At 38.7% G+C, this 22536-nt stretch overlaps 2 protein-coding genes across 4 annotated transcripts in view; both read left to right on the top strand.

The window, feature by feature from the left end:
• Positions 1-9798, top strand: part of LOC131697786 (iron-sulfur clusters transporter ABCB7, mitochondrial-like) — a 57543-nt gene extending 47745 nt beyond the window's left edge. Inside the window, exons 15-16 of the mRNA XM_058989083.1 lie at positions 630-737; positions 7198-9798. Of these exons, the coding sequence (XP_058845066.1) occupies positions 630-737; positions 7198-7413 (324 nt within the window). The 3' untranslated portion in view covers positions 7414-9798. The remainder of the gene's footprint in view (positions 1-629; positions 738-7197) is intronic.
• Positions 9799-20470: 10672 nt separating this feature from the next.
• Positions 20471-22536, top strand: part of LOC117412577 (neurite extension and migration factor-like) — a 93936-nt gene continuing 91870 nt past the window's right edge. For all 3 annotated transcript variants that reach the window (XM_058989080.1, XM_058989081.1, XM_058989082.1), the window contains exon 1: positions 20471-20863. The gene's annotated coding sequence lies outside the window, so the exon portion shown is untranslated. The remainder of the gene's footprint in view (positions 20864-22536) is intronic.

Genomic DNA, 22536 nt, shown 5'->3' with positions numbered 1-22536 from the left:
CCGATTACTAATCATAATGCAACTTAATAATACTACTTCTTCCACGGTCCAAATGCATTCTGTATTGAGAGCCTCTAGAAATGTAACTTTATTCTCCCGAGTATCATGCATTACATGTTTATTTTGGTTTGCTTAAACACTGGGATAGAAACATCATGGTTCTGTCCATAGAGCACACTTCATTTCTGAATACAGTCAAACATTGAGGGTGGTGAAGAGAACACAGAGAGCCTTGTTGATAGTGATCTGTTGAGAAGATATATGTACCACTGTGAAAAATCCAGGTCATCCCACATTTTGATGACGATTCAAAGACAGATGTCAGTACTTGTGATCGACATTACTTTACCAAATGATATTGTATATTTGAATTTTGACTAAGAAATATGTACAATTTTGGCAAAAAAAAAAAAAGGTAATTTGCAAGGTAGTGATGCTTTTTATTGGAGAAAATAGATTGAAATGACTATTTATTTTAATGTCACCTTGTTGAATTCTTTCTTTGGTGGTTCTTACTGCATTTACTCTCTCGCAATTTAAACTAAATAAATAAATAAATACATTTGAAGCTACTGACTCTTTGACTGCATGTGTTCACAGATTATAATTGCTCTATTGATCTTTTTCAGAATATACTAAGTTCTATGAAAGAGATGGTAAAAGATCGCACCTCCATCTTCATCGCTCACAGGCTGTCTACTATTGTAGATGCAGATGAAATTATTGTCCTGAATCAGGTAAATAATAATAATAATAATAATAATAATAATCTGTATTTTTAATGTGCTTTCCAGTGGTAGGGATGCGTGAGGGTGAGGGAGTAAAGCTATTGCAATTGGTACCAAACCAAACCTTTTTAATGCTGTTAAAGTGGAACTATTTTAAAATCAATCCATCCAAAAATGTGGGATGCTCTTAAATACCAGTTGAAAAGACATTGATTGCTGTCTATTGCGATGCATTGGGGAAGCAGGGATCGTATCCTAAATGCTGGAATAACAAGTCCCTTGCGTCGAAAAAGTGATTTATATTTAGTGCGTGAAGTCACAGGAATTCTTCGTGCTTTAAAAAGCAAACTGAACTCCAAGGGCCCTCATTAAAATAATGAATCTACTAAACCTGTCAATACCCTTGATGATATCCACGCATTAGTCTTTGAAATGTGTTTTTGTTAAACGACAGCCTTTGTAATTATAATAGGCAGTGGATATTATTTGATCATGCAGAAATCACGAGCAACAGCTGTATTTAAAAAAAAAAAACCTGAAAGATCTGTCTATCTATAGCTATATGTGCTTGTATATGTTATTTATCTTCAAACGGTTTCTATCTAATTTATCATACAACTGTTTGCCCATCTAAGTACATAATTAGCTGTCTTGACATGTTGGGATACATTTCTATTTTTGGCACCACATTTATTTTCTATTGTAAAATGTTCTCTTGAATTATCCTGGGTGTATTTCTATTGGGGATCATTATGAAGGAAAGCAGGGGGCATTACAAAACAATTAAATGTGTTGCTCTGTGACAGCCTGCCTCCCACTCACAATCTGCATTGAATATTACATTTGTTACAAACAGCTATTCTTTTAAAACGCTGAAAAAACAGAATGATTTGGTTTCCTTGCAAACACTGAACAATAAGCCTTGGGAGAGCATCTAGCTGTACTACCTGTGTACAGGTAGAGACAATCTGTGTGGTGCTTTTCAATTACATTTCCTATAGTTTATAGACATTGGGGATTTGGATGCTGGCAACCCTCCCAAACACTAGTAACAGACTGTAGCATCACACACAGAGCTCAATGTTGGTTTCCATTTCCCTCACAATTACAGTATACATAATCACTTCCTGCAAGATGCATTTTATTAAATCAGACTGCACTTCATATACGATCTACATTATGCAAGACGAAAGAACATCTTGGAGTTTTTGTTTGCATGTTGCAAAATAAAGATGCTATTCAAGGAATCCGATAGATTCTCCAGTACTGTCGTGATTCTAAAGGAGCACACAGATAAGACGTGGACAGAGTACAGCAAGCAGCAGTTGCAGCTGGAGTATATTACCAGAAGACCATATCTGAGGCAAGCAGAGTATTGTACGATTCCAATTTCCAGTCCATCTGTCTGTGTGGAGTCCAGAAGGTTTATGTGTAGGCAGCTCATGAAACTAGCAATTATCTGGCATTGCAGTTATTCAAGGTTGAGGGGCAAACAAAAGGATTTCAGGAAAAGAAACAAAGGCCCCGTTTCCTGAAAGCAATAGTTTGCATTTTGCATTCCTCCCGATACAGTGCAGTATATGCAGAGTTCTAGTATTTGCAGCACAGGGAGAGAAGATGTTTATCCCTTTAGATCCGACAGCGCCTGGGGGTGCAGTCTTGTAGATTCCTTGAACGCCCACCAGAGCCCCTATCCTTTTGTATGACAGCAGTGCTGTGCATGTTGGTTCTTATAAGTAATCACTAGAAGACAGGCAAAAGATTTCTCAATGCAATGTAAACTAATGTTTAAGATACAGAAACTGCTGTTTGCTGTAACCCGGCTTGATTAGGTTGTTTATATATATATATATATATAATATATACAGACGTGCTCAAATTTGTTGGTACCCCTCCACAAAAAACGAAGAATGCACAATTTTCTCTGAAATAACTTGAAACTGACAAAAGTAATTGGCATCCACCATTGTTTATTCCATATTTAATAGAAATCAGACTTTGCTTTTGATTTTTTATTCAACATAATATTGTAAATAATAAAACAAATGAAAATGGCATGGACAAAAATGATGGGACCGCTAACCTAATATTTTGTTGCACAACCTTTAGAGGCAATAACTGCAATCAGACGTTTTCTGTCGCTCTCAATGAGACTTCTGCACCTGTTAACAAGTAGTTTGGCCCACTCTTCCTGAGCAAACTGCTCCAGCTGTCTCAGGTTTGATGGGTGCCTTCTCCAGACTGCAAGTTTCAGCTCTTTCCATAGATGTTTGATAGGATTCAGATCAGGACTCATAGAAGGCCACTTCAGAATAGTCCAATGTTTTGTTCTTATCCATTCTTGGGTTCTTTTTAGCTGTGTGTTTTGGGTCATTATCCTGTTGGAGGACCCATGACCTGCGACTGAGACAGAGATTTCTGACACTGGGCAGTACGTTTCGCTCCAGAATGCCTTGATAGTCTTGAGATTTCATTGTGCCCTGCACAGATTCAAGGCACCCTGTGCCAGGCGCAGCAAAGCAGCCCCAAAACATAACCGAGCCTCCTCCATGTTTCACTGTAGGTATGGTGTTCTTTTCTTTGAAAGCTTCATTTTTTCATCTGTGAACATAGAGCTGATGTGACTTACCAAAAAGCTCCAGTTTTGACTCATCTGTCCAAAGGACGTTCTCCCAGAAGGATTGTGACTTGTCAATATGCATTTTAGCAAATTCCAGTCTGGCTTTTTTATGTTTTTCTGTCAAAAGTGGTCCTCCTGGGTCTTCTTCCATGGAGCCCACTTTCGCTCAAAAAGCGACAGATGGTGCGATCAGAAACTGACGTACCTTCACCTTGGAGTTCAGCTTGTATCTCTTTGGCAGTTATCCTTGGTTCTTTTTCTACCATTCGCGCTATCCTTCTGTTCAATCTGGGGTCGATTTTCCTCTTGCGGCCGCGCCCAGGGAGGTTGGCTACAATTCCATGGACCTTAAACTTCTTAATAATATTTGCAACTGTTGTCACAGGAACATCAAGCTGCTTGGAGATGGTCTTGTAGCCTTTACCTTTACCATGCTTGTCTATTATTTTCTTTCTGATCTCCTCAGACAACTCTCTCCTTTGCTTTCTCTGGTCCATGTTCAGTGTGGTGCACACAATGATACCAAACAGCACAGTGACTACTTTTCTCCATTTAAATAGGCTGAATGACTGAGTACAAGATTGGAGACATGTGTGATACTAATTAAAGAAACTAATTAGTTTGAAATATCACTATAATCCAATTATTTATTGTCTTTTCTAAGGGGTACCAACAAATGTGTCCAGGCCGTTTTAGAATGTCTTTGTAGAATAAGCAATAATTCATCTCTTTTCACAGCTTCTTTGCTTTATTCTATGACATACCAAAGGTATGCAAGTATACATGATAAAATAGCTTTTAAGTTCATCACTTTTCAGGAGGAATGAAGCATTATTTCAATGAGCTGTAAGGGTACCAACAAATTTGAGCACGTCTGTATACATGCATACACCCCATTCATGCCCGAGGTGCACACACACACACATATAAACACGCATGCGTCGGTCTATGTGGAGTCAATGCCAAGACAGCAGTGCTACAGATGTGAGGATTCGTGTATGAATAGCAGAAGGATTCTGTAAAATGAGTTCTCCTGAGGCAGTTAATTAGTGAAGCCCAGCAAACATATTTTGCCCCACTGAAACAAAAGCCCACTTCTGTTGGTACATATTTTGTTGAAATGTAAGACAAGTTTAAACTACACAGCAGGCTTGTTTATTTAGTTTAAAGTACTTTTTTTTTATTTTTTTTATAGAATTGTATTTTTTGTCCCAGAAAACTAGCAACACTTGGCTACCATTATTTAACATTAATGTGAGGAATAAATGAGCTAAATAGCTTATTTCCATCATAAAATGTCTCATGGTCTTTTTTTTTTTTTTGTAGTACATGTATATTTATTATTTTTTATTTTTTTGGTGACAGGAAAGGCTAGGGAAATTGGGTTGGAGGTGTATCACATTTTGAAAAGATTTTGCTAGGCATATCACTGTCAAAGTAAATACATTTTAAAACATTGTTCTGTCTTTGTAATATATGATATTGCATACATCTCTAGTACACGCTAATTTGGTTTACATTACTAGTTTCTGTATTTTTTTCATGCATTTTAGTCACACGCAATGACAGCTCACTTATCCATAGATTTCACACATCCATGGACCTATGTCCCCCCCCGAAGTAAGTGTGTGTGTGTGTGTGTTTATCTTTTTTTTATGGCCAGATGTTATATTATAGAGTAGCCATCTCCTCCCCTTTTGGTGGCATCTCCTGATGACCTTAGTGCTGAACAGAGTGTCCCTTTCAGAGGAAATATTTAATCTGTCATTCCCCTGTCCCACAGCTTCATTAAAGCAGAATAACACAGCATGTGATGAACAACAAAAGAAGAATGAAGATAATGTTAGAAATGAAAAGTTCAGCTGCATTGTGTGAGAGCAGTGACCATGTTATTGGAAGCTAATACAAAAAATAAAAAAGGCTACGATACAGACGCTTAATAGCTGTCGTATGTATTATTCTGCAGCTCACGCATCACATCGGGTTCTGATCTTACTGATGCTAATTTTATATGCCCATTTTGCTCTGAACAGAATGAGCCCAGCAGCATCTGTGTTGCTGAGTTTTGAAGAATTTTTATCGCTGTTGACAACCTTCTCTCAAGCTGAATCTATAGAACCCGTAGGCACGCCATGGATTGAAGCCCACCCCCAACCGCTGTGATACAATATCTCAGTGTAGACGTTTTTGTCTTAGCTGAGTAACCACATCAGATTAAGCCTAGACCTCCCAGCCAGAAATCCCATTTCTATTTTTATCTTTTTCTTGTTTGTTTGTTTTGTTTGTTTAACCTTTTGTTATTAAGATAGTGGCCTTATAATAACCTCATAAAATGCACCACATCTGATAAACTGCACAGACTTGCATATACATTTACAAAGTAGCAAAGGCTTTCAACAGCTGTTTGGATTAAAAACTGACCTTGACGTTCCACTCTGGTCATAATGAACGCTGTGCTGTTCACCTTGTTGGATCTACAAAATGGTTTTCAAACAAATTCTGAAAAAATCTTTATTGATTTAAAAAAAAAAAAAAAAAAAAAAAATCAACAAATGTTTTTTGGCACAGTGATTTTTACTACATTTCACGGGCGAGTTGCAGAAAAAAGAATCCACGGAATGGTCACCAAATAATGTAGCTTTAGCTACATCAACCAATAATATAAAGACTATTGCTTTTGACTGCTGACAAGTTTAAATGTTACTTTAGAGTACAAAACTTAGTTAAGGTCCTTTCACACCAACATAACATTTATTTTTTTTTTTTTTTAAGAATACTGTACGATGCAGACTTTCACACCGGCTACATAGCGAAACAGACAGTGTCTGAAATAAACTGTATTCCTATTTTTATCTCTGTCTGGCGTAAATGTACATATATATATATACAAAATCAGCATGTCAAAATTGTTTTATTACTATGTTCAAAATTAAACGGTATATATTTTCTCTTCAATAATAACAACACGTTTAAATTGGTTGTTTCTGAGTAGCCTACAGAGCACTGCCCCTTTTAAAAATAAAAACAAACAAAAATACAGTTAAAGTCAAATCACACAGGCAGGAGGCACCGTGTCCAAGAAGCGGGGCATCACAAAGATCAGAAAAATAGACTACAAAACAGATAAACCTCTCGTTTTAATCTAGATTGCGAAAAAATGCTGCGTGCATACACAACCAAACAATTTACACATACTCGCAGATTTGTACTTTAAGTGCATGACATGCTTTATTTCCTTTTAAAAATGCAGTGCCTAACCAAATGTGTTTTTACATCCATTTCCAAGATTTCACAGTCTTTTGTTCAAATTCACGATTTCCGTGATCTCTGTGACAAAATGATAGCCTTAACTATAAGTAAATTCACCCGCACTACACTTTCAGCACCTGTCTCAGAAACCATTTAATATGTAGGCTTCATATGTGCTAGCATATAAAAACATGAAAGCATTACTTGAGTGCTCATGAAAGGTAAGTGGTGTTGGCACTGGCTAGTCTAGCAAGGTGCTGGCAGGCTCCAGGAGAGTTTCCACTTGCAGCTCCCCGAGAGAGAGAGCACTCCAATCCTAACCTTAACACTCCTGTCTGTCATTCAGTCCTGGTCACTTCTCAAGCAGAGACAATTGTGATGCTTTTGTGGGGGCATGAGCTTGATTTCAACCCAGGCATCCAGAGTTGAAATGCATGACAACATATCCAACTAGCCTCTCGAAACCTATTAAAATAACTGCCATGTGATTTATTATTTTTTGTTTCCTGGATGAGAGAGTAACCAAATGCTCTGAGGTGATGGCTTCAGACGTGGTGCTGTGTGTTAATGTCTGATCTCTTTGTTTCCCCACGGTTTTAGGGTAAAGTAGCGGAGCGGGGCTCTCACTACGAACTCCTGAGCAACCCAAACAGCATGTACTCAGACCTGTGGAACACGCAGAACAGCAAGATCCTGAACAGCAATGGCAAGCCGGACGAGAAGAGCGAGAGGCTGACCATGAAAGAGGAGGAGAGGAAGAAACTGCAGGAGGAGATCCTCAACAGTGTGAAGGGCTGTGGGAACTGCTCCTGCTAAAGAGGGGCCAGCTGTACAGTGGATATTAGTTTGCTTCAGTGTTTTGCACTGGTACTCAGGTGTGAGCTGTTTATAGAACACATTGACCTTCTCTCTTCCTGTGTTATAATTGTATTTGGCTGTCCTTGGCAGCAGCACATTGGTTTGAATCCATGTTCATAAGCCAAATTTGTGTTCACATCAAGCGAGACTGTCCTCCCAAGTGCTATATATATAATATCAAAAACCGCTATTTGTAATTATCAGAATTATGAGGTAACACTTTTTAAAATGAATGAATGGATACTTTATTTTTTATTAACAAGGTGATTTCATAATGACTTGTGTATTCTAGGAAGCCCCACTTGTCTGGGAGTACAAAAATGTTTTACAAATGCAAATTTGTTGGTTTACAAATGTGATCAAGCGTGTTTATAGGATAGTGTACGTCAGCGTTGCAGTATTTTATTGAAACTAAAGATGATTTTGAATTTCCAAGAAAATCTATTTGTCTTGGATATACTTGGGTGGGGGGGTGGGGAGGGGGTGACTGCTACATTTTGTAGTGACACCTTACATGTTTTGTGGGTTGGAGTCTGGCTAGGGTCACAAGTGAGTTTGTTGGTCTCAGCTTCGCCCCCAGTGGAAATTAGTCTGCATCACAAACCCTCCACTCACTTTTAATACCAGTAAGTCTCCTCTTGACCGATTAGAGATGGTTCAGGTCAGGATTATGTTGCATTGATGGAGTGAAACTCTCAATGCATCTGCTCAAACTGTGTCTCAAATTTCACGTGCAATAAATTCACAACCACCAAATTTAAATATAAAACAAATAAAATGCATGACCCGTATATGTACTCTGGATGACTAAAAACAACAGAAACCACGCCAGCCATGAGTAGTCCTAATGGGCACAGAACTAAATCTGAGCTTCTCAGTCTGTATCAGCTGTCGCGTCTGGGCGGTGTATGCTGTAAGATTTCCTTCAAACCCTGAAAGGTGTTGAAATCAGATAACTGCTGGGTGAACTAAATTGTCAAACCTCTGTGATGCCCGTTTTACATGGTGTATCGGTACTGTATGTGTACGTTGTTCAGGCACATTCCTTCTGCTTTGGGGTACTCTAGAAGGTTCAGATGGTCACTAAAATCTTTGTTTGCCCATTTTGAACAACGCTGAGGTGCTTCCATATCATGAGGAACTGATCTGTACACCCTACTGGTTACGCACAGGGATGATATTTACCCTGGTACAACTTGGTGTAGCATTTCTAAAATATAGTAGACCAAAGAAGATGTAATGTATGTTTATGGGAGTATCTGGTTTAAAAAAAATAATACAAAAGGCAAAACAGGAGGAGAACCTGTAGCACTCAAATTGCACCCAAAAAGGGATGTTTATTCTTAAAAGCACATTTTCTATTTCTATTGCTTCTAAAAAGGAATCAGTGTGTGCAGTGAAGTGTCAAAGTCCTGCATAGCCTGCTGCATCCTTGTGATACAAGCAAGCTGGGATCCTTGAGGTTAAGTGTAAGCTAGCCTGGCTATAAAGACGACCCGCTGGGCTGCAGGTGGATGTTTTGCTTCATGGACAAATGACCTTTACAGTCAGGATGCTTCACAATAAAATACACCATCTCTGCGATGCCCAGGTATTAAAGTGAACTGCAGAACGAGAAAGCCTTTTATGCAGATGTCATATTATTGCTTCTTCCAGCAAGATTACTTCTGGTCTAATAAATGAAGCGCCTTAAAATGTTTCCAGTGCTTTTAAATCTTCAGTTCTACAGATGTCATTGGGATAACATCTACCTGTGTTAGACTTCTTGTTGTATTTTGTTCTTGTTAGTAATGTTATGTTAGTGCTGCTTGTTGCAGATTATCACTGGAAAAGAAATCTGGAATTCTGTTTTTTAGTTTTAATATTTGAGGGCCTTTGTGTTGTAAATATTGTGAAGAATGACCACTTTCCTGAGGAATCTGGGGTGGTCAGCTCACAGGTTTTACCTGTAATGCACAGATACTGTGTTTGAGCATATTTTAAAATTAGCACACACAAGCTCCGAGCAGCCTTTTCATATGCTTTTGTTTATTTTTCGTGGTTGTAAATATACACATGCCAGTAATAGTTTACATATAGCCACAACCCACCAGATTGTGATCATTACAGGAAAGAAAATAAATATTTTAGTGCACAGTATGCTGCTTTTGAGCCTTATTGACCTTGTAGATTATGAATGTATTAAGCATTGCCAGTGTTTCTTTTTTTCTTTTTTTTAATTTTGGAGCTCCTACATTCACAGATAAGCAATAAAGGTGAATATGCTTATATTTGCATATATCTACAGTATAGCAAATTCCTTCTTTTCCTAGAAAGAATAAAGTCCCCAACTCTCACCTTTTATATATGCAGCCATTTTCTGTTTTCTTTTACAAAGTTAAGGGGGGAAGGGGAGGGGAGGGGAGGGGGGCTAGTTTGCCTTTTTTACATTTAAATTGTAAAATTTACATTGACAATGATAAACTATATAAAATAAGTGGTATGCAAATATAAGGGGTTTACAGTATCTTACAGGTGTGTGTGTGTGTGTGTATATATATATATACACACACACACACACACAGTGCGTTGCAAAAGTATTCAGACCCCTGACCAATTCTCTCATATTACTGAATTACAAATGGTACATTGAAATTTCATTCTGTTTGATATTTTATTTGAAAACACTGAAACTCAAAATCAATTATTGTAAGGTAACTGGTTTTATGTTGGGAAATATTTTTAAGAAAAATAAAAACTGAAATATCTTGCTTGCATAAGTATTCAACCCCCACACATTAATATTTGGTAGAGCCACCTTTCGCTGCAATAACAGCTTTAAGTCTTTTGGGGTAAGTATGTACCAGCTTTGCACACAGTGTCGGAGTGATTTTGGCCCATTCTTCTTGGCAGATTTCCTCCAGGTTGTTCAGGTTGGTTGGACGACGCTTGTGGACCGCAATTTTCAAATAGTGCCACAGATTCTCAATGGGATTGAGATCAGGACTTTGACTGGGCCACTGTAGGACATTCACCTTTTTGTTCTTGAGCCACTCCAATGTTGCTTTGGCCTTGTGCTTGGGATCAGTGTCCTGCTGAAAGGTGAATTTCCTCCCAAGCTTCAGTTTTTTAGCAGACTGAAGCAGGTTCTCTTGCAGTATTTACCTGTATTTTGCTCCATCCATTCTTCCTACAATTTTAACATGTTGACCAGTCCCTGCTGATGAGAAGCATCCCCACAGCATGATGCTGCCACCACCATACTTCATTGTAGGGATGGTGTGTCTTGAGGCATGGGCAGTGTTAGGTTTGCGCCACACATAGCACTCTGAGTTTTGGCCAAAAAGCTCTATCTTGGTCTCATCTGACCACAAAACCTTTTCCCACATCGCAGCTGGGTCACTCTCATGCTTTCTGGCAAACTCCAGACGTGCTTTCAGATGGTACTTTTTGAGTAACGGCTTTTTTCTTGCCACCCTCCCATACAGGCCAGTGTTATGCAGAGCTCTTGATATGGTTGACTGGTGCACTATTACTCCACTCCCAGGCCCTGAACTCTGTAGCTCCTTCAAAGTGATTGTTGGCCTCTCTGTGGCTTCTCTCACAAGTCTCCTTGTTTGAGCGCTGAGTTTTGAGGGATGGCCTTTTCTTGGCAGTGCCTGGGTGGTGTGATGCAGCTTCCACTTCCTGATTATTGATCCAACTGTGCTCACTGGGATACCCCAAACATATTATTGGATATTATTTTGTACCCTTTCCCTAATCTATGCATTTGTATTACTTTATCTGTAGCTTCTGTAGAATGCTCTTTGGTCTTCATTTTCCTTCAGATTCACAGCCTGACCAACGATCCTTCAACAGTGGGGTTTTTTTTCCAGAAAATGTGACAGCAACTTTAATGGTTCACAGGTGGAGGCCAATGGTAAGGTAATTGTTTTCTCGTTAGGGCAATTTTTCATCGGTGTAAACTGGGAGCTTCCACAGCACAGGGGTTGAACACTTATGCAAGCAAGATATTTTAGTTTTTTATTTTTCTTAAAAATATTTCCCAACATAAAACCAATGTCACCTTACAATAATTGATTTTGAGTTTCAGTGTTTTAAAATAAAATATCAAACAGAACGAAATTTCAATGTACCATTTGTAATTCAGTAATATGAGAGAATTGGTCAGGGGTCTGAATACTTTTGCAAGGCACTGTATATGTGTGTGTGTGTGTGTGTGTGTGTGTGTGTGTGTATATATATATATATTATTATTAATTTAATTATTTCTTAGCAGACGCCCTTATCCAGGGCGACTTACAATTGTTACAAGATATCACATTATTTTTACATACAATTACCCATTTATACAGTTGGGTTTTTACTGGAGCAATCTAGGTAAAGTACCTTGCTCAAGGGTACAACAGCAGTGTCCCCCACTGGGGATTGAACCCACAACCCTCCGGTCAAGAGTCCAAAGCCCTAACCACTACTCCACACTGCTGCTATATATAATATAATATCCAGTAAAATAAATTCTTATTTAGTAAGTAATGTAGTATTAGCTAATTTTTATCAAGTCTAGATGCCTGTGGAATAGTAGTAGTCTTGCTCAGGTCTGCCAGAAGGGCTGATCGTGATTAAATGTAAGAATAGCCATGGTTACACCCCAGTAGCTAAGGCTAACAACACATTGACTGTCTTGTCACAGTATGATGAGGGTCATTTGAGATGCTTGTTGATGAAAAGGTAATTCCAGGCAGAACCTGATTGAATGGGCCATTTTTATAGAGCATTGTCAATTCATTGAAAGCTATGAAAGGTATTACTGCCTAGTTTGCTGTGTGGAGGGTGGGGTGTTTTTTTTCCAGTATTGTCAGTTCTTCAGTTTCAGTGTGGGGCGAGTTGGAGGGAGCGTAATTTGTTATGTGACAGATCTAGTGCTAGATTTTGCTCCTGTGGATAATTTTTTGCTGATCTAGCATGAGCAGTACAAGGTGGGATGAACAACGCTAGGGGTTCAGCTTCATTGGATTGTATGTGCTTAACCCATCCAGTTCCACATGCTATTTTATTTGTATGTTAAGATCTAAAAATGAATTGGTTAAAAGGGGAGGGGGGAGTGTGAAAAAGATTGTGTTGCTGCATGAATGTAATCGATATAATACTTTGCTTGGCTTTCTGGGGGCAGGTGATTTCATTTACAAAGCAGCTCAAATGATGTCAAAAAGACTATCAGACGGGGTTGAATATAGGCGCTCAAAGAGCAGGTGCTTGTGTATCCAAGGCTGCACACATTACTGCTGCCTGAGCCTTACAAGGGATAGCTGGCCATAGGGGAATAGACTTTTGATGCAGATATTCTTGGTGTGTAACATGCATGGCTTAGCTGCCTTGGTGTAGACCAGGGTGGTCCAATGAACTACTGAAGCAGGGCTGCACAACCCGAGGTCTGCGAGACCCCCAGGTCAACCTGCAGTCCCCTTGTAGCCCCCCAGTAATGCAAGGAGGAGATGTTTCTTTACCTCTTCAAAATGACACCTCAAAAAGGAGTATGGCATTCAAAATCATTCTTTTCCTTTTTTTTGTTTCGAAGAAAAAGTTGATTAGCGAGGTCAGAGAAACTGCTAATGACCTGAATGCAGATGATTTTAACTGTATTTTGTCTTTTGATGGCATAAATAAGTTTTAAAAAAGGCTAATTAAATAAAATAGCAAATTAATTATCAAAACATTGCATTAATGCAATTGCTGTCTTGGCTATTCCATTTGTTGTCTTCCTTGCTCAAATTAAAATCGGTACAACTATGCTTTAATGGGTAAAATAGACTATAGTGTAGAATAAGAATTACTAAGTTTCATGACAATTTGAGCAATTATCCAGATATGAAAGAATCTAAGTGCGAAACACAGACGGATGGATGAACGGACATATAACCCCAGAATCTGTTACTCTTAGTAACTTCAACTAATAGCAATGTTAATACCGGGTTTCATAACATTTGGCTAAACGGTTCTCTGTATAGATACAAGTATGACGTACAGATGAATGGATTAAAGGACAGATAGACTCCCTCTGTAGATCTGTGTGTGTGTTTTTTTTTTTAATATTCCCATAACAGCTAGATCTGTTTGTTATTGCAAACACACTCAGATCTGTCTGAAGGCTGGTATTTCAGCACCCTGGTCTAAGTGCTCAATCAATTTGAAAGGCCAGATTGTTTAATGTTAAGTGTGGGTGAATGATGACTTGGCTCGCCTACAAAACCTCAAACCACGAGATGCAAGCTGGCATTCACGCTGCATTCCGGACGGAAGACTTCCTGCCATAAAATGAACACCTGTTGAAAAATTGGTAAGCTACCTCTGTCCTTAACACATTGACTAGATATGATCGACATGAAACATACTGGGTGACGAGACAGTCTCTTGGCTACTTTGAGCTGTGGGAAAGCCATGCAGAGCAACATGACTTAACAGGCGGAGTGTCACTCCCTAATGTTGCTGACACCCAGAAGTGTCAGTGATTTAACTGCTTAATATGGGCACCGTTTGCCTTGTGAATGGGTTTCTGCCATTGACATTAAAAACGACAGAATCACGCATATTCATTTTGACTCGCAATACCTTTTGACAGATGGCATCCTTCGAGTAAGTGAGCATTGCAAAGTGGGCAACTGGCTTTATTATCACCCTGTATAAGCCACATATCAACAGCCAAGCCTGTTGTGTAGGCTGCTGGTGTGGATATGCCAACACGTGAATCCGCATGTTGAACTTTATTGCTGGCACTTTTAGGAACCCTTGAATCACTTTGAATGCATTTTTAAACAACCTGCAAGTGCAGAGCTTTCTCTATGCTGACAACCTCTGATTTGTATCTGGTTATGGAAAATTAGTTTTGTGTATGAAAACCTTTATTTGTGAACAGTTAACTAGACCACCAAACCTTTAAAAAAAAATAATTGTACCACACTAGCTTAGAGTTTGAACTGTTGCTTCCTGGTACCCTCCAGCCTCAGTCTGATGGAATGTGGTTGTAAAGCCAGATCATGGAGCTGACTCATCACATGATGAGGATACTAAGCTTTAAAAAAAAAAAAAAAAAAAATTTTGAAAGCTACAGCGTGGTGTTTTTAGTGTAAACAATTAGAAAAGATGAATGGTTGCCATAGCTGCAAGTGAAGTGGCAGTCCTAAAATCTAATTGTTGCCCTTAGCTTCCAAGTTTCATTGTGCAACACGGCTCGAACCGGCGACCTCACACACTGCAAGCGAGTTTCTTAAGCCAGGCTTCTCTGCATTCGTGGTTATAGAGCTTTCAACCTCAGCAACAGAGGTGAGAATCCGTAACGGAAGTGTATCGCACTATACTCTTGCGGTGTGTGTGATCACTGGTTTCGCCATGTTACATCAGTGCTGTGACCCGGATCTCCTAGACTGATTACTGTTACTGATTCTGTCCCCTGCTGGTGAGATGAGGTAAAAACTATAACCACGGGGGGCTCCCGAGTGGCGCATCCAGTAAAAGCACTTGCGTAGAGTGCAGGATGCGCCCTATCGTCTAGACGTCGCAAGTTCGAGTCCAGGCTATTCCTTTGCCGACCGAGGACAGGAGCTCTCGAGGCGGCGCTCAATTGGCCGAGCATCGCCTGGGGAGAGTTAGGTTGGCCAGGGTGTCCTCGGCTCACCGCGCACCAGCGACCCCTGTAGTCTGGCCGGGCGCCTGCGGGCTTGCCTGTAAGCTGCCCGAGAGCTGCGTTGTCCTCCGATGCTGTAGCTCTTGGGTGGCTGCATGGTGAATCCGCAGTGTGAAAAAAAGCGGTCGGCTGACGGCACACGCTTCGGAGGACAGTGTGTGTTCGTCTTCGCCCTCCCGAGTCAGCGTAGGGGTGGTAGCGGTGAGCTGAGCATAATAAAATAATTGGCCATTCCAAATTGGGAGAAAATAATACAAATAATTGGCAACGACTAAATTTGTAAAAAAATAAAAAATAAAAACTATAAACACGAATGTGAAAGAGCTTGGCTGTTTCGTATAGTGGTTAGGATGCTCGCGTGTGGTTTGCATGGTCGTCGATTCGTGCCCAGCCTACTCCCTGTTATGATAGCACTTTGATAAATAATGTCTCATTTATCTTTGAATCTCAGCTTCAATTCTTGCTGTGCTTTGTGCTAGAATTGACTTGGCATTATGGTATGATGTTGGGAATTTATTTTTTAATAACATTTTGTGTTACTATGGAGATCATTTAGCCTTGGTTCACAGTATCCAGCCAACTGTAAAATTGGCCTTGTGCAACTACTAGTTTAGAATGTACATATGCAAGATAAAGTACAATTGATGTTTATTATAATGACACCTTTTTATTTTGATGTTTTGAATTACCTGCGCTATTAAAAAGTGACATTTAATGCAGAACAATGTCTTTGATCAAGCTTTTGATTGTGTGGAAGGGAACTCTGCTGTTATGAGCAGCTTTCTGCTGCAGGACTGACAGAACAGGGGATCTGTGCTAAACAGCGGGGAATCGCTGAACTTTATAATCTCTTGCGCAGTGTAATTTTGAAATGAATTCAATTAGTCTATCAGAATTAATAAGGAGGTGCAGATAATAAGGAGGTGCATGGTCCATTCAAATCCTGCAGTGCTGTTACTGTTTTCTGCGAGGTTGCACAGTTCCATGTTCTAACACGGACATTCTGATTAAAACTCTTATGGGTTTAGTGTTTATTTTAAAAAGGTTGTTCACATAATGTTGTCAATATGAGCTCTGTAATCTGTAAAATGTTGTTGGTTTACAAAAAACACCATTCTAATTCCTTAGCTATAATATAATTAATATGTCATTTAAGGCACCCTGACTAGAGAATACCTGTTTGGCACACAGACGAATACAGAGTTTGTAGTATATGGGATCCCCGCTCACTCGCCTAATAAACACAATGATTGATTTATATAGTCAAAAGTGTAGAATCCAAATCAACTGAGGTTATGATGAGGCTGTACAGTGCACTGGTGAGACGGCACTTAGAGTACTGTGTTCAACTTAAATAAGATCACCCAAACTAAACCCAGGGCTTAAAGGAATGAGCTGTGGGTTGAGGGAGTGTTAAGCACAGCACATAAACCAGGACCAGAGGACACAGTTCAAAATGAAGTGGAGAGACTTAGGACAAGAGGGTAAGATCACTCTTCTTTACACACAGTGGTGAGGGGATGGAATGGGTTACTCGCCATGTTCTTGATGTGAAACATTGGGATTTTAAAAAGACCTGTCTGACAAAGTTTTGAGATCAACCTGCTACTAGGAACTGGACGAGCAATGATGGGCCAAATAGCCTCTCATTTGTACATGTTCTAATGTTTTTAAAAGCACTGCCACACAAGTGTGTGTTTTTTTTGTTTTGTTTTGTTTTTTTACCAGAACTCATTTTGGAATCTGTCTTGCATTCATTCAAATCCAACAACAGAATGACCAAGCAAATCGTACTCTTCCAAAGCAGATCCAAGGAAAGTAAATCTATAAATTCTGTTGTCTAATTTAAGTTTAAACATACTTTCTTTTCCAAATGTTGTACATGGTATATAAACACAATACTTTATTAAAGTAATTCTAGCTAATAGTCCCGTATTTCTCCATGCTATGCACATTATATTGGTCTCAAATGTGCAGTTTTGTAAGAAACGCATTTTAACATACGTGAATTTACATTTGAAAACATCTGGTACTACATTAGGTTAAAGAAATCTATGTTTCCAAGCCATGCTTTCAGACTATCTTGCACTTCCTGGGTCATTTTACCCCCAGGGTGAAATTGCCCCTCCCCTTCACTGGCTTCTTCCCTATCAATACCTAGTCGGCTGCTTCCCCTATTGACTGACATGTTTTCAACCAGCATCATGCTTTGACATAGAAGGCACTACTGGGGTGAAATGACCAAGGAAGTAAAGCAGTTACAGACTTCCTGAAAGGCAAGACAAGCAAACTGAGAACACAGTGTAGTACCAGGTGTTAAAACTGCAGTTTTGTGCCCTGTGTAGCTAATGGCAGTGTAGCATGTGTGAGATGTACGGAACTGTTTTGTTAGCTACAATTACTTTAACGAGTGGTGGTTTTTTTTTCTTTCTGGGGCTCGTGGGTTATTCATCCTTCTTTATTCATTACAGTGCTCCATAAACATTCATGCTCTATACATTAGATCCGGGTAATGTTCTAGTAGTTCCAGAACAGAGAACTCTATATTTACAATTCAATGATGCATTACTTTTGCATTATAATTTGTATTAATCCAGTTCAGATTACCTAGCGTCACCTGCTATAGTGCCCACATCCAGCCCAGATTTGAGGATCTTTGGTATATGATGCGGAAAATCACTTTCATTTTGGCTGTTACTCTTGAATTTCATCCAAATACCATACAGACACAAGTCCATCTGGTTAAGGTTATAGCACAAGCTGTTTAAACAAGTCTCCTATCTGTGGAAAGCAGATCTGTGGAGAAGCAGCATTTTCATTAATCCATTCTTTCCAATGAAATCCAAAAACAGCTAGGTATGTTAAATAGAAGTGCAGAATTCTGAAGGTCTGTTTTGTGCTGCATGTGGTTTTTTCTCGGATTATGATGTATTTAATTAATCAGGTATATGTCGAGACAAAGATAGCTTAGCAAAAACACTCATTTACAACTAGTCCCTGTAGCACAGTAATATGGATACTAAACTGTTACAAAAACTAAAAAAACTTTTTTTTACTGAAAAGTGCTTTCAGCCCATATCCAAGTCTAAACATAAAATGCTTGAATAATGTGGATGCTGTATACAAAAAAGCAATAAGTGATACAAATAATTATAAATACACACAAAACCCATGAGTTACATTGTGTCCAAATCTAATGATTACCATTAATAATGCTATTCTATTAAAAAGTGACCAAATCTATAGACTAATAACAGTGATTGAAGTTATTCTATGAACACACATGTATGAACACACATGTATGCACATACACAGTATAGCGAAATGTGGCAACGCATCACATTTTATGTAAAAAAAATAACTTTGTTACTTTGAGTTACATTTTTAAAAAAAGACAATGGCTAATGCATGAATCAGAAAGTGCTCCAACAGTTCAAGTCAAACCTTACATGTCACATGAACGGGCTTTTTATATCATCTTATTAGAGAATGGATGGATCTTAAAGCTGGATTTTAAAAGAATATTTCGTAACTATCTGTAACTAACTAGTTACATTTTTTTTAAAGTAGTAAGTTACTGTAACTGGTTACAATTTTGTTCAAGTAACTGTAGCGGCTCCTACGTGCCATTTTAAGTAGTCTTGAGATTCTGATAAATACTGCCTGTCCTAATGAAGTCAATAACAAAGCAGCAGATTGATTACCAGGTAAGTGAATCATTACCATTACAAAGGTCAAGCATCGATTTTCTCATAAAAACAAAAGCCATATGAAATTGATCTGCTCTGTGCATGATTAATTTAGGAGGGGGGGGGTGGAGGTCTGTTTTAAATAATGTTAACAGCAGATGATCCTAAAACTGCCTCCTACTAACTATTAATCCTGTTGGTATTTTCGTCCAGGGGTGGTTTATAGTATTGATTGACATATACAATAACACATACAGTACAACGCACGTCTGCAGTCATTTTAAAGAGTAAGTAGTTTATATTTTAGGGTGTCATTCTGAGTTGTTCTGGGTTTTGTTGCAAATGAGTCATAACCATTTTTCTCTAACGCTTACCTGACGTTGAGCTTTGCTGGCTGGTGCTGAACAGCCTTCCTCGCAGTAAACCTGGCATTTATGATTCTCCAGACAAGCTCAAAGGAAGCTCAAAGCCAGGTAAAGGCATATTCACAGAACACAATAACTCAATATGGGAACAACAGAACCCAGGACCACTGAGAATGATCACAAACACCATCCAATGAAAGGGGAATGGAAGCAAATGGCCATTTGAGAGAAATTCCCTTTCCACACCTCTAATGCTGCTTGCCACCACTTCTACTGCTGGCTCCTTTAAATTATAGACATGTCCTCAGATACTTCTGCTGTGGGAATTCTTGCTTATTATTTAGCCTGTATTTTGAAGAGAGTGCGATTATTCTGGGATACCAAGATATTTATTAAGCAAGGGGTCCGATTGGGTTTTGTGGCCAATAATTACCCACCACAGTTATTTAACATCTCTAGTAAATAGATAACATTTTGGGGGTACTGATGCAAAGTGGCTACCAACATTTTTTCCACTATTTAATAATACATGTCTATCATTTGCTATGATATCTCTGACACCCTCATCAGTTACTGAACCCTTCCATGCCTCTGAATAATGCTGTGTTTTCTTGTGATGGTTCACAAGCCTACCTGTTTTGCTTTCTGAACCTTGTCTAAATCACCTTTTATCTAAACTTAGAATTAAGAAAAGCTTTTTAGAACCTTTATCTAAGAGGTGGTTGAATATTTTTTAGCAAGAATAAGATGCCTACTTATGTCCAGCTGCTTATCTCCTAGGCATAAATGATATGCTGTTTAGAGTTAATAAAATAAACTGTTATTCTTCTCACCAAGGTCGGGGATCTAATCCGGGTACATTAGTTCTCTATTGTATTAAATGTGTAACACGTTGGAACTTGTTTGTACTGTATATGACACTATTGTTGTGTTTATCTGAAATGACTGAAGATGTCAGTCATAATATTTGCTAGATATTCTTATCTCCAATCAGATATCACTGCATTTATTTATTTATTTATTTATTTATTTATTTATTTTTGTTTGTGCGGCGGGGGGGGGGGACACAAAACTGTTCGCCCTGCTCTTGCGGTACAACATAACTAACTGGTTTACAACTGCATCTTTAGCACTGTGTTCGCGCGTTCTCGTTCATTCTGAAAGGCATGTGCTCAGCGAAGCGCGTCCACGTGTGCCCTGTGGGCGCGCTCTTTATGACAGGGCAGAGAGAGAGAGGGAGGGAGGGAGCGCGCGCGCACCAGGAGGGGGGCCCAGCTGCAAAAAAAAAAAAAAAAAAAAAAAAAAAAATCGATGTAACAATGGCAGCATCAAGCACCTTGTGCTAGATGGTGGAGAAAAAAATAAAAGCAGCAGCATAATATACAAATTCGAGCTAAAAAAAATACGCTAGTTTAACACGAAGCAATTGCATGCACAAATGAAATGGTACAACTCCTTGTTTGTTTCATGGAACAACAAGAATGCTGTAAAATAAAATGGAGCTGTAGTACTGGGGGAAAAAAACGCCTGTCTCCATCACTGAGAGGCGCGTCCACCTGCTGATATTGGAGGGTTCAAGGCAGAAACCATGGAGAAGCGGCTGCACTGAGGGGAGAGACATACGGTATTCCCTAATAGGAGGTGGGCAATCCAGGTGACAGAAAAAGGACGCAGTTTGGGTGCGTTCGGAGGTAAGTCAGATTTGATGCCTTCTGTTTAAAGAATATGCTTTTATTAGCATAGTAAAAATGCAGAAACAATGTGATATGTGCCCACCACTGCATTCCGGAAAAAGGGGCCTTTTTATTTTGTATAACTCTGCTGGCAATGTAATGGCACACGCTTATGGTACAGATAAGTTTGCCAGCATTTAACCAAAAGGAACTCGCTGTGGGAACAGCATCATCATTTTGAAAATGTAAATGTTAAAAGTGGTTCATTGCATTTGGTGACAGCACATTTGTTGTCAGGTAAACAGCACTAAATATACAAGTCTGTCTTTAAACTGCCTTCTCATAACCGAATAAGATGCCGTTTTATAACATTTTGATGCAGGCGCGATATTTATTTAAAGGTACAAATAATTTAAACACAATAAACATTTATTTATGTATTTTTATTTATTTATTCGTGTACTACTTTGTATAATAAGACACCAATGTGCACATCAAAATGAGTGCAAGTGTACATGTTTTTTTTTTTATTTATCTATAGCTTCTACATTTTTTTTTTAACTATAGCACTGTGTGTCCGTCTGTATTATTATGTATGGTAAATACAAAATCAGCTCGTATCAAAGTGCAATTCTTTCATTAGGTCCAATGAGCAAATGTTATATCGCATAATGGCAGTGCGCGAGAGCAAATATCCTTTTATGGGTGTTTGTGAACCCTTTTAATTGCAGCTGCTGAGCATCCTATAGGTGCACTGCGAACTGTGGCTAGTTATAGTAATACTGTGGCAGTAATGTCGGTAATTGGATGCAGAGACTATAGAAGGAAAACGTTTGGTTTGGCAACTGTGTCAAAGATGCAGTACAATGCGGGGTTGATACTGCTGGAAATATAGACGGTGGGAAATGTTTGCATTGTAGATTGTGTTAACAAAGATGTAACAGATGCATTTGCTTAATCAAATAATTTCAAATGAACACGCACAATAGTTTTTTTTAAAAAAACAAGCGTGTTGTATTGTTGCAAATACTATGTTACAAATATCTGTAAAACTTGAGACACTTGAATTTAAGACGTGTGTTTATTACTTATTTATTTAAAATAAGGTTTCTAGAGAGCTATACAGTTGGCTTTTTTTTAACGCGTTGTTTAGCTGTTTATTTCACACTTTCTAAAGTTAATGGTCCCACTGGGTGCTGAAATGTACCTAGCACCCCCTTGGTTTGTTTTTGGCTGTGACCAGATTAATAATTAAAAAAAAAAAAAAAAAAAAAAAAAAAAAATCCGTGTGACAGTTGAATGCCTGTCTATTTTGCCAAGCTCACACCAATGGTATTGTATGTTGAGTTTCTAAAATCACATTAAACAAAACACTATTGGCTGGTTTCACAGATCCTGATTAGCAGTAATCTTGGGCTACATCGTCATTTTAAAGGAAAAGCAGTGCACGATTAATGCTAATCCGTGTATGAGTGTATGGAAAATTTTAAACAGCAGCAGGTTTAAAAGGGTTATTTTGTTCAATATCTGAAGCATGTAGGCTACTTTCTCCAGGTTGGTTTGTTTGCTCATTAATCATGGAACCGTAACATATTGTTTTATAATTGTATTAATCCTATCCTGTAGTCGTGAAAAAAGTGGTTTTCAAAAAAAAATATATATATATCATTGGACCCCTTTTTATTGGTATA

The sequence above is a fragment of the Acipenser ruthenus genome, chromosome 16 (genome assembly GCF_902713425.1).
Source record: "Acipenser ruthenus chromosome 16, fAciRut3.2 maternal haplotype, whole genome shotgun sequence".
Classification (NCBI taxonomy): Eukaryota; Metazoa; Chordata; class Actinopteri; order Acipenseriformes; family Acipenseridae; genus Acipenser; species Acipenser ruthenus.
This window is presented reverse-complemented; position numbering and strand designations above follow the sequence as displayed.